The sequence below is a fragment of the Monopterus albus genome, unplaced genomic scaffold (genome assembly GCF_001952655.1).
Source record: "Monopterus albus unplaced genomic scaffold, M_albus_1.0 scaffold42.1, whole genome shotgun sequence".
In the NCBI taxonomy this organism is placed as follows: Eukaryota; Metazoa; Chordata; class Actinopteri; order Synbranchiformes; family Synbranchidae; genus Monopterus; species Monopterus albus.
Window position 1 is genome coordinate 153,984 of NW_018127922.1, and position 16,239 is coordinate 170,222.

A 16,239-nucleotide genomic window follows, 5' to 3' on the forward strand; every position below is an offset into this window, starting at 1 on the left:
TATTCCCACGTAGTGGGGGTTACACACACTCACCCTCACTCTGAGGTCCAGTAACTCCATTAAGGTCTCACATGCATTGTTTAATGGTGACTAAATGTCTCATATTATGGCAGTAATCCTGTTAGGTGGTAGAGATGACTATTGTAAACTGCAGGCTAGCCCTCGACACAGAGCTGAATCAGCAACCTCAGTCTAAACAAAAGTGGTCTATGTGGTGGTTGCAGTGTATCTGACTAATTAGAAAATATGCTTGGAGAGAATAATTTCATTAGTTCACTCAGTCCTTTCCTTTCTTAAATAAGGAAGTTCTTAAGTGTGATTTTAAGTGACCTTATGTTTGTGTGTATGCAGCAATTAGACAACAGTAAATATTTTTAACATTTATGTGATACACCAAGTTTTTTTCTAGATTGAAGGAGCTTAAATCAATTAAAAAGCCCTCTCAGATGAGCCATTAATGTGAAAAAGTGCTGCCTCAGGTGAGCCCACGGTGGAGGAGAGAAGGGATTGTGCCTTCTTCTAGATGATATCAGAAAGCGGTGGGCTCACATACAGTGCCTTGCAAAAGTGTTCATACCCCTTGAACCTTTCCACATTTTGTCATGTTACAACCACAAACTTAAATGTATTTTATTGGGATTTTATGTGATAGACCAACACAAAATATCGCATAATTGTGAAGTGGAAGGAAAATTATACGTGGTGTTCAAGATTTTTTACAAATAAAAATCTGAAAAGTGTGGCATGCATATGTATTCATCTTCCCCGAGTCAATACTTTTACTGTTCACCACATATCATTTTCCTTCCACTTCACAATTATGCGATACTTTGTGTTGCTCTATCACACAAAATCCCAATAAAATAAATTTATTTTTGTGGTTGTAACGTGACAAAATGTGGAAAAGTTCAAGGGGTATGAATAGTTTTGCAAGGCACCATATGTAAACTGTGGATGTAAGAGAGTTTATGGTGCATGTCTGATGTTGAGGATGCATTATCCAGGAATGGCCCAACTGGAAATAAGACTGGGAGTAAAGAGAGTACCTGGCCCTTACTGATCCATGTGAAGATAAACAGCTGAGGCTGGGGATGAGGAACGCTTTTTGTTTCTGCTTCTCTTCCTGTCCTATTTAAAATGTGTTCATTGCTTGTACTTCTGGCTCAGTGAAGTTTTTACATGCAAGTTAAGGTTACTAACTGTACTACTAGTCAGTTAGCACTGGAGGGCAGCATTATGTCTTTAGGGCAGTGGAGAGCTACAGTACCAACACACTTGTAAATACAGTATCTGTTGTTCCAGATCAGTGTGGAGTAAAATTATGTACATACACAAGCTTCCAATACTGCAGAACATGATGATGAAAGAACAGTTTTATAGGTAACTTTGTTATTTGAAAATCACATTAAAAGAAAATTGATACCACCATGACTAGGACCTTCTTCCCTCTTTAAATCCAATGGTAAAAACTTTTATTTCTTTTTAGTAATTATCTGTCCCTCATGGTCTTTATTTAGGAACGTGGAGTTTCAGAAAGACAAAGTGAAATAAACCACAAGGCAGAGACAGTTTTGTTCAGAAAAGAAGGTTCTGTTTTAAGGCACACATTAATTTGCAAATTTATCACATTTAATTACATAATAAACACACAGTGACAACTGAAGGACAACAAAACCTCGACAGGGGTGAAATTCAGCAGTATGGAACAATTCGGTTATAAATCTTTTTGGGGTGGGGGAGTGATTGTTCTGTAACTCCAGTTTTTGGAAGGGCCAGGTATGCCACCCAACCCATGTGTTACTCCTACTATATATATTAACAAATTAAGATATTGATTCACAAATATTACTCACTCTAGGTCTACCTGTGATCAGTCCATCTTTGTAACTATCCCACTATATCTTGCAGCTTCTGAAGCAAATCACCTTTGGATCAGTAAAATTACATCAGTGACAACAACATCAACAACACAAAGGTAAGTCAGAAGGATTGTACCAATTTTCAATAGAAAAGTGCCAACAGTTTTGAATGGAATATATTTTAAATACAGGTATTATAGCCTTGAAAGGATTGAGTCATATTGCAGATAGGTAAGATCAAGGTCAACAGAATGACTAGGCATTACTACAAATCACATTGACTTACTAACTGTGAAAAAGCTCATGGTTTTACTACCTACATGTATAATATGGGGAACCAGGTGTGTGCCATATTTACGGTATACAGCAACTGGTATAAGATGTGGTTTCTCAGATGTGGTTGTAGCCAAGTCTGCGGTAAATCTCACAGTATAAATGAGCGGTATTGCCTTGTCTGGTATTGATTTGTTTCCATCATTGTTTTGTTAAGGGTATGAAAAATTGAAAAGCAATATTAAGATTTTTTTTTTCACCACTGTCTTGTCCAGCTGGTGCTGAATTTGAGATTACGGCTGCAAATAAAGAATGCTTTTGCAGAAGAAGACTGCAACTGTATTCTTGTTCCATGGGAGCAGTTAATTGCAGTACAAATGTACAGTCTTATCTGGTGGCACATGTAATTAATGGTATCTAACACAAAAAAGGGAGGTCTTTAAAAATGATTGGACGAAAACACATTTCAAACCAGACAGACAGAAACTGAAAAATGAATCTTATCTAGGATTCCTAATTCTTGTCTATAAAACCATTCCTAAAGGAATAAATAGTCAGTCACAGTTTAAGTTTATTTTTGTGTGTGTATCTCTGTGCATAAATGCTACAAGTGATAATGAAGCATGTGCAAAGGAAGGTTCAGTGCAGAACATAGCACGTCTGCCACTACAATCTACCTTTTCATGGCTTTGAGGACCCAGCTGGTCATTTGCAGACCGAAGCAAAGGACATAGACTGAGGGAAAGGACGGTCCAGAATGTCATTGTTTCAAAGGAGTTTAAAACCAGTTTGACAAAACCCTTTATCAGAAGGTCCAATGACTTAGTGTGCCCCAAAGCTTTCAACCACATTTGCTAACCTTAAGTAAGTAGCTCCATATAAATTTCCAAGGTCAAGAACAGACCTTAATGTTGATTAACTGCAATCCAGAATTCTGCACTGACTCAGTAATAACTTAAATCATACAAAAGTCAAAACCTGCAGGTTGTTTTGCCTATATCTGCAGCTGAGGGAGCTGGGTCATCGCACCATCTTTGTTATATTGACTAGCAACCATGTATCTGCTGCTATTATAGAGTGAGTCATTCAGCTCAAGACTACAGTTCAGCTCTATGACTTCTATCTTAGAGGAATCAGTTATTGTGTTTGTAAAAGGAAAGGCCTTGTTTTACTGTATTAACCTCTTCATTTTAATGCTCTGTACTCTTATGCTATGTTCAGACTACATGTTGAAGTGATCACTCCACATGACTCGACACGTGATCTTTTCACAGATGTGTGGATAAACCAAATCAGATTTTTTATTTCTTTGAGCTTTGATCCCTGACCATGTGACTGTTGTCAGAAGATCAGATTGAAATTCATTGTGTATTTTGGTTTTTAAAATCTCCTGCCTGTATGCACATATTGTCACCCTCACAGACTGGTTAAAAAATAACCATAGGTGAGAGCAGCGACACGTATGGGGGTCAATTGAGAAATGAGGACGTTTCACATTTGTTGAACATTTATGGAAAAGCTTCTGATCAAGCCAAACTGGAAGGGACATGTCGTAACCGAGCAGTTTTTTTTTTTTTTTTAAGAATTTTGCAATTTGACTGGACAAATAATGTTGTTATTCTTGTATGTCTTTCAGTTAAATCTGTGTACACCTGGCAGTTTAGGACCTCAACAGTGTTCATACCCAAGCTGGATACATGTCACTTTCAAACATGAATGTGAGCATCAGCACAGAAATATTGGAAGTGAGCACTAAGGCCTGTAATGTGAATGTAGTGTGAGTATCATGCTTGAATCTCATGTCATGTAGATCATTTGGAACAAGGTTACCCACCCAAGTGGATGTTTTCAGGCTATGCTGTCAGCCCAGTTCCTTATACCATTTCTTGTTAAATCCATTTCAGTGTAGCACTGGAAGATTAGTTATGTTTAACTGTAATTACTGTAACCAGAAAATGCCTCACTGAGATTAAAAATCTTAAGTGTCCCGCTCAAGGCAGCTTCAGCAGATAGAGCTTCCATCCATAGCTGAAACTTTATTTCCTGTATGGCATAATGTTCTTTTGGGCTGGGAAGTGATCTCCTTTGCACTTCAGCACACTGTCCAGAGTAGAGGCCGAGCAGACCTGAAAGCATCAGTGTGATGTGAGGGAACATGACGTGAGTGGCACTCTGCTGGGACTCACTCTTCTTGGTGACAGACAGCCCTGATGGCTGGTGCTCCAGGAGTCCATTTCACTCCTGGAGCTTTGGAGGGCTTGATAATGTGGTTTTAGTGGGTGAACAGTGACGCACAGGTTTATACATTGCTGCATTTGTATAGACAAAGTAGTGGTGCAGGAACATTGAAGACTGAACGTCAGTGCCTGTGCTGAGAGAACAGTAGGTGTAAATTGCTGATCTACAAGCTCTAGGCAGGTGCAAGTGATGAGGGAATAAGTAGAGATCTCTGGTCATGAGACCTATCCTGATAAGTAGGCAGCTGGCTCAATATTATTATTCTGTCCATCCTCTATTGCCTTGTTCTTCTCACTCACCGACAGCTCAGAAGACTCTGAGGCCGACACTGCTTTCCTTGACCTGTTGTGTAAAGAACATCTGATTAATACTGAACAGATGTCAGTATCCAAAGAAAGCATAACAAACTGCTCTAAGTCAAAATCAGATAACCTTTCAGACAGTTTGCATTCTTGTTTTCACGTTTACTCATTATTTCTGCTTGTATACTCTCAAGTCATGTGATGGTTTAATATCAGGTCTTTTAGCCAGAGATGTAAAGTAACTAAGCACATTTACTCAAGTACTTAAAAACAGTTTTGAGGTATCTTTACTTGAGTATTTTCATTTTCTGCTACTTCAACTTCACCACATTTCAGAGGAAAATATTGTACTTTGTACTCACAGTTGATTAATTTGGTAACTGTAGTTACTTTTCAGAAAGAGGTTAATAAAACAAAATACAGCAAAATCACAAAATTTATTGATCCTTGGTGCAAAATTCACAAGCATTAATTAAAATTATAAGCATATAAGGTAGATACAGTTAGTTACAGTTAGCTTTACCTTTACCAGCTGCGACGTTAAATGGAATGTACACAATAATACATCAACAGCTTATTTTTACACTGTGGTATTGTACTTTTACTAAAGTAGACAATCTGAGTTCTTTTAGCCATGCGATGGCCAAAATTAGCAGATAATGTTACTGACTATCATTTTTTTAACCATAGATTTAAAAGGGTAAAATGCAGTAGCTAATATTACTGATGTAGTATTTAATTATCTAACCACAGCAGTGAAAACAAGTCTCTAATGTTATTTTACCATTTCACCTTAATGTCACAGCCATGATATCATTTTACCTTAACCTTTACCTTAACCTCTGGTTGTAATGGGCATGTATAGCCTCTAATGTTAGACATTTTACCATTCCTACAACCACTAATCCTATAACAGCCATTACCTTACATTTGTCCTGCCTGTGCATTAAGCCATTTATAATGCCAAAACAACCCAGTTTTAAAATTCTTATTAAAATACATTTTACTTTCTAAGTATCCCTTCTTAAAAACAGATGACTTAATTTTTTCTGGATTCAAATGTCAAGTAGCTCTATTAGTCTTGATTCACCCTTCCATGAGGAAGGAGCACAATGGTTTTAACAAATCAGTGGTGATTTAGTCAGTTCTGGATTTACTTGCAGAAACATCTAAATTTCATACACAGTAAGAGTCCACATGGAGACAGTTGCCATGTCTCTGTCTTAATCACACACCCACATACATGGACCAGATCCTCTACCTCAAATAGCCACATTAGTGTCCTTTCACACATCCTACATGCTTTCACCAGCAAGAACAGATTTTTTTTATTTACTTGAAACCTACTCCTAGTTACAGACTTTTTTAACCTTATACACCCTCAATCAAACAGAATTAGTTTATTTTATATTTTATTTATCTAATTGACATTTTAAAATAATTAAGAGGGCTTTATTATTAGCACCACAACACTGATAGTTAAGATGTTTCTATTGCACAAAAGATGCAAAGTATTGATTGTAGAGAATGTGCAAGGAAGGTAGTGGAGATTTCTTACTTTTCTCTGTTAAAGACAATGAAGTCTCTCTGGACATTATCCAGTCGCTGCTGCAAATGACCGTTCTGCAGGAGACACAATCACAAACCATCAGCAACTTAATAATAGTCAGCTTAACAGAATCATTAAATGCACACAATGTTTTAGACATGACTCGTGGGGTGGCATCCACGACCTCAGACACGGTACAGCATAACACATTCGTGGTACAGTACACACTACTCATTATCATATCACATTCTTTTCCTTTAATAAAATACCAGTAGAGGAAATTGATCTAACAGTAGAGGACGCTCTGATCTCTCCATCTGCTTCATACGCATTTAACCACCTTAATCAGGTGAGAACATCTTACTTTGTCATGCCAGGTGTTGTCACACTGCTGCCAAGATAAGTAGACAGGTGCTTTGTCTCTCTCCCAAGGAGACAATGAGGAGCAAGATAATAGAGATCCATCATTGTTACAACATTGTGACAGAGACACGAGAACCGAAAGGGAGAAATGAACAAATGCACAAGTGTGTGTTCATTCACCCTAAATCTGGTCGCTTGGGACCTTCAGTATATTTGCACCTTAAAGGAATTCCTCAACCTCCTAAGGTTAAGACATTTAAGGGCATTGGCCTTGAAAAATAGATCACACATAAAGGCCCACATGCACATATGACCATGTCCTGCTTCCCCTCAAACCCCACCAGTCAAAACTCCAAGCTCAGGAGTGTCTGATTCCCAAAGTCACACCCCCCAACAGAGAGGCTCTGTGCCGGTGCTGTCTCAGTGGGGGATCAGCCACTGGCAGACCAACAGCCATCAACTGAATTAAGGTAGGAAGGTGAAGAAAACAAGAGGAGAGGGAGCTGTTTGCAAAGCGGGGGCATACATCTTAATTACAAGTGAAAAATACAGATTCACATGAACACGGAACATTAACTAACATAATCACCAAACATCCAGACAGGGCCTGTGTGGGTGAATGCAGACTTCACAAAGGACAAAGCTACAAACAGGCAGAGGAGGAATACTGATCATCATTTGTCAGACATCAGTGATAGCTGTGATACAAAAGAGATATGACATCTCTCTGACGCTGTCATAGTGATATATTCTTAGCTCTAAAGGCACAGCACAATCAGACAATAACAACAACACTTTTGTAAAACCTTTCCCCACATTTAATTTATACATGTACCAGTTCATTTACAGGGCATCTCTGGTTTCTCTGTCACCTTTTTAATCTTGATTCAGAAAAAAAACTTTGTTCTTTACAGCAATAACATTGGTTAGCATTTACTGGAGGAAGTTGCACACAAAATAGACTGCCAGTGTGCTAGCAGTGGAATTTCTCCCTAGTACAGGCAGGATTCAGTACTGTACCTGCTAAACTTTGCTCAACAAGACATCAACCTTCCTGCAAGCTAAACATCTGTGCTATGCATTTAGAGGCATATTTTTCTAAAGGGCCTGACTGTTGCTGTTGTCTTTTTGCTTATGTGTCTCTCCTCCTGTCTCATACAGTATCTGTTTTAACTGATGTCATGCTAAACGGGTTTGTTTTCAGAGCATCTGTAACCCTATCTATGCTGGGCTGTTCAAAGGTCCCATGGCTTGATAAAGCCCAGATGTGGTTTAATATCTTTTCATTTCATTTAGCCACAAATATACATTTCCATTGGCCAGTTCACAGTTCTATTTGCATCCATCCATCTTAGTTTCCCTATCTGTCAGTGCACCTTAACAAAAACAGCAGCAGTTTTTAGCTAGGTAGCTAACACCTTTGGATAATTGGTATGGATTGACTACATGTAGTTACATGAGAGGCATTAAGCTTCCTCATGTCTACAGTTCATATATCTTGATAAAATGTGTCTCAAACATATGTAGACCATGTTGCTAAGTGTAAATAAGGTCTATTATAAATTATCACTTCGCTCTTTACTTATCTGATACCTTAGAAACGTTGTACATTCATGCCATACAGACTGTATGAAGAGAAATTTAAGCTAATGTCCAGTCACATGCGGTAATCTTGCCACTGCACTTTGTGGATATTCACAAATACAAGAATAAGAGCCTTGAACAAAAGTACAGAACACACTGGATTAAGTGTCATAAGATTTTCCAGTTGTCTTGTGTCTGTACTTTTGACAGCAGTTGATATAAAGTGCACACTGCCTTGCCTTCAAAACAAAGCAAGGAACTGCCCATGAGTTTTAGGTAAGAGCAGGTAAACATGTCACAGCTGATTTAACTGAAAAGTTTCTAGTTCAAACTTTGTGTAGCTACACTCTAGATTTCAACTCAGGCCCTGAAAGGTTTGGATGGCTTGCTTGTTTTTTTTCCTCCTTTTCTCTTTCACACTTGCTTTGTCCTTCACCACTCCTCTACAGTGTAAATCAGACTTTGTCAAGACTTCCAAAGTGTTGATTCCTTCCCTTTAGGACCGTATGGATGGATGAGTGGCTGGGGGGACTGACAGAGAGATGGATGGAGTTATAGAGAGAAGGCTGGAAAGGAAGCTTGGCTTTCATGCACAATGCCAAAAGAGGCATCTGGCCTTACAGACAGAACAGATGTGTTAACTGTAGACAGTTCACCACACGTTTCTCTCTCTCTTTATTTGATGCTTTTAAAAAGACAGTTCGGAAGCTAATTGTTTCAATTGCTAGATTAAACTTTCCATTTAATGAGGCAGACCAACAGGGAGTGCTCTGCTGGAGGAGAGCCCAGCTGGGACATTTCTCTGTGTGTGTCTGAGCTTATAGTGTAATGGGACTGACTTCTTTCTTTTTAATGTGTACAGTGGTTGAATAAAGAATTATGTGACAGTCACACATCCTGTAATAATTTAAATAATACTAAATAAATAAATAATACCCTAATCATTTAAAAATGACCACAGCACAAAAGGCACAAGACATCAGTGCCCTTTTAAATTAAAATATATAAAAAACTGTGATCACATATGATATAAGTTGTGTATTTTCTCAGTTCCTGCACTGCATTTAAAAAAAAACTTTTGGCATCTGTGCTATGGATTTTAGAGCAATCAGGTGTGTATTGTTCAAGTGATTTCCTATACTCTAATACTAGTTCAGTGATTTTACATTATGTATGTGCAATTTCTGTGACTCTTAAGCATTTTGTAGAGAATATTTGAACATGAATTAGAGGAATGCTAAAACCCTGTTCTCCAATTTTGTCATGCTTAAAACTTCAGACTTATGTTTCACCTCAATTTAAATATTATGGGTCTTTTCTTGAGTTTTCCTCATGTCTTCTGACCACCTGGAAGATCCAAGTCCAACCCTACTGTCCTTTTAGCTCTGTGTTTGATCTCCTTAGGCACCTATCTTGTTCTTTATCAACAAAGTGATCTACCATGGTCACCAGTTATTCCATGTCTGCTGCTTGGTGCTGAGAAGTAGCATGCGGTGGGTCTTTAGAGCTTTTTGCTGATAACAGCTGCCTGCTGCAGCTGAAGACAACGCTATGACCTGAAACTTGCTGAGGGGAGGTGCAGACAAAGTGTTGAGAAACACTTAGGTTTAAGCTAATGTTACAGTGGGGTAAGGGAAATGTATTATGTCAGTGATTGAAAAATGGATGATGAAGAGGATGTAGACTGTATGGGGGAAGTGAGAGCAACATGTTGACAGCATTGTGGAAGGAGTCGGAGGATAAGGAAAGAGGAGGAACAATGGAGAGGACAGGAGGAATAATAGTAATAGTAATAGTAATGAGTAAGAATTGATGGGACAGGCATTAGGGCAGCTAGCTTTCTCCCTTCACTATTGATCTGTAATGCTCAGATATGCTCCACAGGCTACAGTATCTCCTTCTCCTTTCTCTTACACTCATCAGCACTTTCTTTCATAGCCTCTCTAACATTCATCCATCCAAAGTGGCCCCTCAGGTCCTTTATAAATGGATATGGTGAAGCATTGCATAAACACAAACTGATATTTATAGACAGTAGTGAGTCTTCTCCCTGACAGACAAACACACTGCAAAATATGATGACTTGAAATGAATAATATATAATACATAAAATAAATCACATTGAAAGAAAGGTGAAAACTTTTGTATTTTATAGCAAAGGTTCCAGTCCCACCAAAACGTTGACCAGAGTCAATTCAGATTTTAACAAATGTGAACACACATACTGTAACAAAGTGTTTAGAAAACAGGGCATACAAAAAGATAACGATTTAAATGACACTGTAGCCAATTCAGTAACGGGCCAGGAGCTAATGTTAAACTCTCTTAAGAAACTTTAGCAGATGCCTCACTTCAGTGCATAACAACCTGAATCTTCCTTATAAATGTAGTAGTTTATCGTTTAAGTAATTTTACAGTGGCCGTCTTCCTTTTCATGTTAAAGACATGTCAAGCAAATACCACTGAGTATTACTATCCCCGGATTTGGTTGAGCTGCATTAATTAAATATTGTCTACATGTCAAGAATGAATTAAGGCAATTTAATTAGAAAATGTAAGCTACAAAGCCATTTATTTAATACTACTTTCCTTTAGTCAGACATGTTTCTATTAACATATGAAGGGTTTTTCTGAAAAGTTGATATGATTATTTCATTAGAATAAGAGACTTTCTCTGTGTCTGAGTGGGCCAAGGGATGACAGGTGTTGTCTGGCTGCACAGTGAGGTATCACTGATATTTACAACACATAGGCAGCTCTCCACACCAGTTGTCAGCTTATATAAAACATGGCACACTTCAGGCCAGGCCGATCTTTTCATTGCAGGCTCGCACATTTGTCCTCTGGAGTCTAGACCAAACGGAGTGCTTCACTTCTATTGGAAGAGTCCCACCAACTAATGTAATGCACCACAAAGTGGGAGGAGGGCCAAACCATAGGTCGTTTGCATACTGTACAGTATGTGTGAGGACAAGTTTCAGAGGTGTGGCACAATATTTTAGTATAGCAGCCAGACCCAACACACACTACTGCTCTATTGCCAGTAGTAAACAATAAATAATCAAATGGGGACCTGCTTTGTTTGTGTTCACCTCCTGATCTCTTTTACTGTCTCAGTGGAAAAATCTAATGATTCAAGGTTGGACAGAGACCTAAAATTTATTGTGGCACTTCCCCAATAAATTGACTCCTCTATTGTGCACATTTCTTCTTAGAAACAGACCTGGATGCCTGTTTTACAGTTGCATTACTAAAATCTCTCTAGTGACAACAGGTTGAAAATGGACCTGTATCTTTACTGTAGAAATAGCAATTCTCCTGTTTCTCTTATGCACCAATATATGTCAGTGAATGACTATAGACTCGGGATAGATCTAAGTCAGGTTTCCATCTAAATGTTGTGCACATTATAGCTAGATTTTGTTCAAATAATGCACATTTCCAGCCAATACCATTATGTAAATAGTGTTGGTACATAGAAATAAATACTCAGAGGTGCTAATTCTCCAGCTGGGTGCAATTAAACAGTGTAAGAGTACATGTCAGACCTCAAACAGTGGAAAAACATTGTATAAGCCATAACAGAAATATGGCATTTAAGTTTGTTTCATGAATTAATTTGTGGGAGGTTTTGTGATATTTTCGTATTTTTTTAAATTGACATATTCACTCAGGTGCTTTCATACACAAATTGAGTGTATTTCTGTGTGCGTATATTCCACCCATGTTTCACTTGATGGCGTGATCACATGAACCTTTGCTTTCCTCTTTATTTTGTAAAAACAGACAACTGCAGATTTTTGAGGACAGAGTAAAAGGCTGGAAATGAAAGAGAACTACACTGCAGGTGACTGAATTGTTTGCCTCCTCCATATGTGCAGCTGCCAGAGGACCCATTTATTCTGAGCTCTAAAACATGTCCTCGGCATCTTAATAGCGCTCCAGACACATTTAAAAGACACACTAAGAAGCAGCTTATCACCTCTAACTGGGCCAAAGGAAAACAGCGGGCAGCTTTCTTTAACGAATAATGATGAGTACTGACTTAGATCCACTGAGGACAGGATGAACCAGTCTAAAATTAAAGTGTATATTCAAACTTTTTAGCGAAACACTGGTAGTTACAGAAGTGCTTGGAATTTAAATTATATATTCTGTAAAAGTGATTTGATAAAGCTCAAGCCTACCTTAAGTTTTCCACTGTCTCTTGATAAATGCTACTGCTTTGAGGAGGTGTTGTCTCATTTTGGAGCAAACCCTTTTCATCCTTCCTGTGTAATGTGCAATTACTGTGTTTAATGTTACTAACTGAAAGCCTTACCTGTGGCGACCCATCAGACCCCTGGTCCCTGGTCTTTCTTGCAAGCCTTTTCTTCTTCTTGTGAAGCGGTTTGGACTCCAGTATCATTTCCTCCAGTTCAAAAGTAGGGTCACAGTTTAGTCTTCGTTTCTAGAGAGACATTCAGTAGAGGTACACATTTAACTGCTGTAGAGTTACAGTTGTATGCCTCCACCAAACCAGTCACGTTGGCGGAGCAGTGTAATAAAAAATATTACCGTAAGTGTATTTTTGGGGGGGCAAAATAGAAGTTATCACTGTATTGACAGGTATGATTCTAGTGAATAATTTCCAGTGAAACATGTTGTCTTCACTTAGAGACTATTTTTGCAGACGAGTACAGATAGAGGGTTGCATTGCACAAACACCAGGCTTGAGTGGCAGCATGCCATTAAAGACAAAGCAGACTGATTGCTAGGAAACAAAACATAAGGGTAGAGTTCTCCCTTCATGTCTACACATTAATAGTCTGTAGGAAACTAAAGACAGAGGATGAGTCTATAATTAGAGAGACATTGTCAATTCCCCATTGATCTTCTGTGTTTTCCCTCAGCTGTGCCAACCTGGCTGCTGGGATACCCACTGCTCGACAGTTGCTACTGTATATACTTTTCCTAGAATGAGATCAAGTCATTTAGTCATGTGTTCGCTTGCAGCTGTGGCACCAAGCAGTGAGAGTTGCTTGATCGTTGTGTCGATGGGACTGACCAACAAAGACAGCTATAGGTAGTGCCCACAGGGCCAGGAAACATTTCAGAGAAAACCTTTTTCTTATGAACAATTAATAAACTAATGTTGATTTTCCAAGCAGAGAGGAGCAGAAAGACAACTCCCTGCCCCCTTCCAAACACATAGAACATGGCTTTGCTGCTTTGGCTCAGGTAAAGGCTTTGTATGCTAATACTGGAGGATTCACACTCACAAGACAGTGTGCGGCTCTTCTCGGACCCATGGTGGAGAACGTTTAGAAACTGAGTCTAAAATAAGTTTTATTTAAGCTAATTCTGTGTTAAACTTCAGAGACACCATTAAAACAGCCCAGTAGCAAATCAGCTAAGGTGAGATGCAGTTTTTCTTTGTGACATCGCTAGTACACCGTGGGCTTTGAACAAAGACCGCAGCTGTACAGCACGGCCCAGACCGGGACGCCAGCTCATCGTAGAGAGGGAGGTAGATCTGACTCTGAAGATGAAGAATGCCCTCTGAGTTTGCAGCACATCCATTTGCAAGCAGTCTGACTTTCTGCTTAATGGTATTAAGTGCAAGTGCAGCTGCTATATCCACTGAATTTGTTATAATGATCCAGAGACCACCTGTAGAGCTGCAGGTAAACTTGTGGAGGCTTTCTCTGCTTTTGTCTGTATCTACAGTAAGATGCACACACACATGTGCTACTTTATCCTTTTATTTTGCATCTAGGTCTCAACACACTCAGTGGGAAATCAGCTTGGCCCAGCAGGTGGCGATGCTTGCAGCTGGACTAGAAAAGATGAGATGAAGGGTGGGCAGTTCTGGCTACATCTTTTCCCCCCCTACATCTTGGTTCCCTTAGGGGAAATTCTGGCATGGCAATAGAAATAAGGGAACAGCAGAAAGGAGGAGGGTTTCAGGGACTGAAGTTTAAAAACAGAACAATCATGTTTTTATACTCTGAGAAAGCTGTAAGTTATTTTGGATTTTGGCATCCACAGATGGCTTTTTAGTCATTTGGTATTGTGTTGTTTTTGTTACTGGATGTTATTTTGTTGTTTAAGCATTTGATGGTGCTGATTTTTTGTGCCATTTTTTTTGGGAAACAGTGGATTGGAGAAAGTGTGGTGGATCTGATTAGTAATACAATTTAACAGGACAATGTCATAAACACTCTTCTATTCAGGTGCGAGTGCTTTGTTGGGTAGCATACTGAGGTAGCACGCAGTTTAGTGACACTCACATTGGGAGTAAAGCCTGGAGGAAGCTGTTTGCTGAGCACAGAGTCCCAGTTGACATCTGACATGTAGTCGAGATCCTGTAGCTCTGCTAGACAGGAAATGCGCTTCTGGGCATCTATGCACATCAACTGAAGGAAATAAAAGGATCAGAGTAAGAATGATTGTCCATAGGGAAGGACAAGGTTAGAGGCAGAGTCCTTCTTAAGGATGTGTCTGAGAATGAGAGGTTAGAGGTGGGAGAAAAGGAGAAAAGGATTGGAGAGGATGGAAAGAGAGGGGGATAAAGGGTGACAAAGGGATAAAGGAAGAGGGAAGAGAAAACGCATTACATATAGGAAGCTGATTGTGATGAGAATTCAGCAGGTTGTGAAGTGTGTAAGATGAAGGACAGTTATACTGAGCATAGAAATTTCCCCTTGCATTCTCACTTTCTTTACATCTCTCAAACACACACATACACACGCTCTTTCTCTCCTTCATACACACACATTTACACATGCGACTGGAATGGCAATGAGGTGCGAGAAGTCTGAGCACGAAGCAATGCAACAGTTTGACTGCAGTGGATTGCAGCCAAGACAAAACTCATTCACTACAGCAATATTGTGTCTGTTAGCTTTGCAAGTGGCTTAATTGTGATGCAGTAATAAGGACTTCTAACAGTTAATAGACTGTAGGCTAATTATATTATATGTAAAGCACTATCTTAAAGTGATTGTAACTAAAGAGAGATATGAATAGTGTTAATGAACTCTGTGTTTGTGACTCTACAGTCATATTGGCTTCGTTCCTCAGAGTTATTTGTCTGTGTGCTGAGTAACAGTTACAATGTGATAGGCCAGTCTGTACCAACTACACGAATTCCTGTTTTTGAATACTGATCAAACTTAATAATTACAACTCTAAAGATGCACTATTAACTGCATGATTTTTTTATAAACAAATAAATCCCTTGTGAAGTACTGGTTATAGTTATTGTCAATGCAGCAGGAAAAAAGAATTCAAAAGTAAAATTCATACTCTACCTCTCTCGCCTGTATGATCACACAGCACTGGTCAAGGTGTGCATGATGTTTTACCGATGTTGTGTTGTATGGTAGTATTGTAGAGTTCAATTTTGCCACCAGGCACCATCAGTGAAAATAAATGACTACAGTACATTCTGGGGAGGTGTGAGGAGCCTAATTGCCAACAAACTGCCATGGTATATTCTACATTATTATATTGCATGCCACTTGTTTACCTTTCTGAGGAGAGACTTCATCTCTAAAGACCAGCCTGCTGGGTAGCTGGGGTGGACCTTGTGGAAGGTCTGAAGAATCTCATTAGCTGGTGTGCTGGATCTCATCACATATGGTCTCTGAGGAGAGCAGATAAGAGGAAGGGAAAGAAGACCGTGTTACAGACAACTACTATTCACAGCCATGCACTGCCTGGAGGAGTTTCTTTGATAAAGTATGTTTTAAAGTTTGTTCCCGCATTACTCCCACACTGCACCAGTTCTCCTTGTGTTCACCTTCTGTGAACCCATTTCCTGCACTGATGGGAACAAATGATACAGGAAACGGACAATAAGGGACTAATCTCAAATGATAACTTAAACCCTCTGCAGTTCAGTGGGAGAAGGCTCTTTGTGGGACAGTCCTTTCCTTTGCCTCTTTCTCCCACATAGTTTGTATACATTATTATAGCAGTGTGATGCATGGGCATATAACCTTTTTGCACACTCAATGCTTTCTCTGTTTTGTCAGATGGTTCATCATGCAGTCAGACAGGAAAGATGAAAGCAAAATGGCAATGA

At 39.1% G+C, this 16,239-nt stretch overlaps 1 protein-coding gene and 1 long non-coding RNA gene across 2 annotated transcripts in view; one reads left to right on the top strand and one right to left on the bottom strand.

Annotated features, from left to right (window-relative positions):
* LOC109960017 (uncharacterized) overlaps positions 1-16,239 on the top strand; it is a 53,591-nt gene that overhangs the window by 1,275 nt on the left and 36,077 nt on the right. Inside the window, exon 3 of the long non-coding RNA XR_002274930.1 lies at positions 1,909-1,975. This is a non-coding gene — a long non-coding RNA (uncharacterized LOC109960017). The remainder of the gene's footprint in view (positions 1-1,908; positions 1,976-16,239) is intronic.
* Positions 6,227-16,239, bottom strand: part of stk32a (serine/threonine kinase 32A) — a 47,899-nt gene continuing 37,886 nt past the window's right edge. The window contains exons 9-12 of the mRNA XM_020599834.1: positions 15,682-15,798; positions 14,441-14,566; positions 12,490-12,618; positions 6,227-6,295 (exon numbers count right to left, since the gene is read on the bottom strand). Coding sequence (XP_020455490.1) covers positions 6,227-6,295; positions 12,490-12,618; positions 14,441-14,566; positions 15,682-15,798 — 441 coding nt within the window. The remainder of the gene's footprint in view (positions 6,296-12,489; positions 12,619-14,440; positions 14,567-15,681; positions 15,799-16,239) is intronic.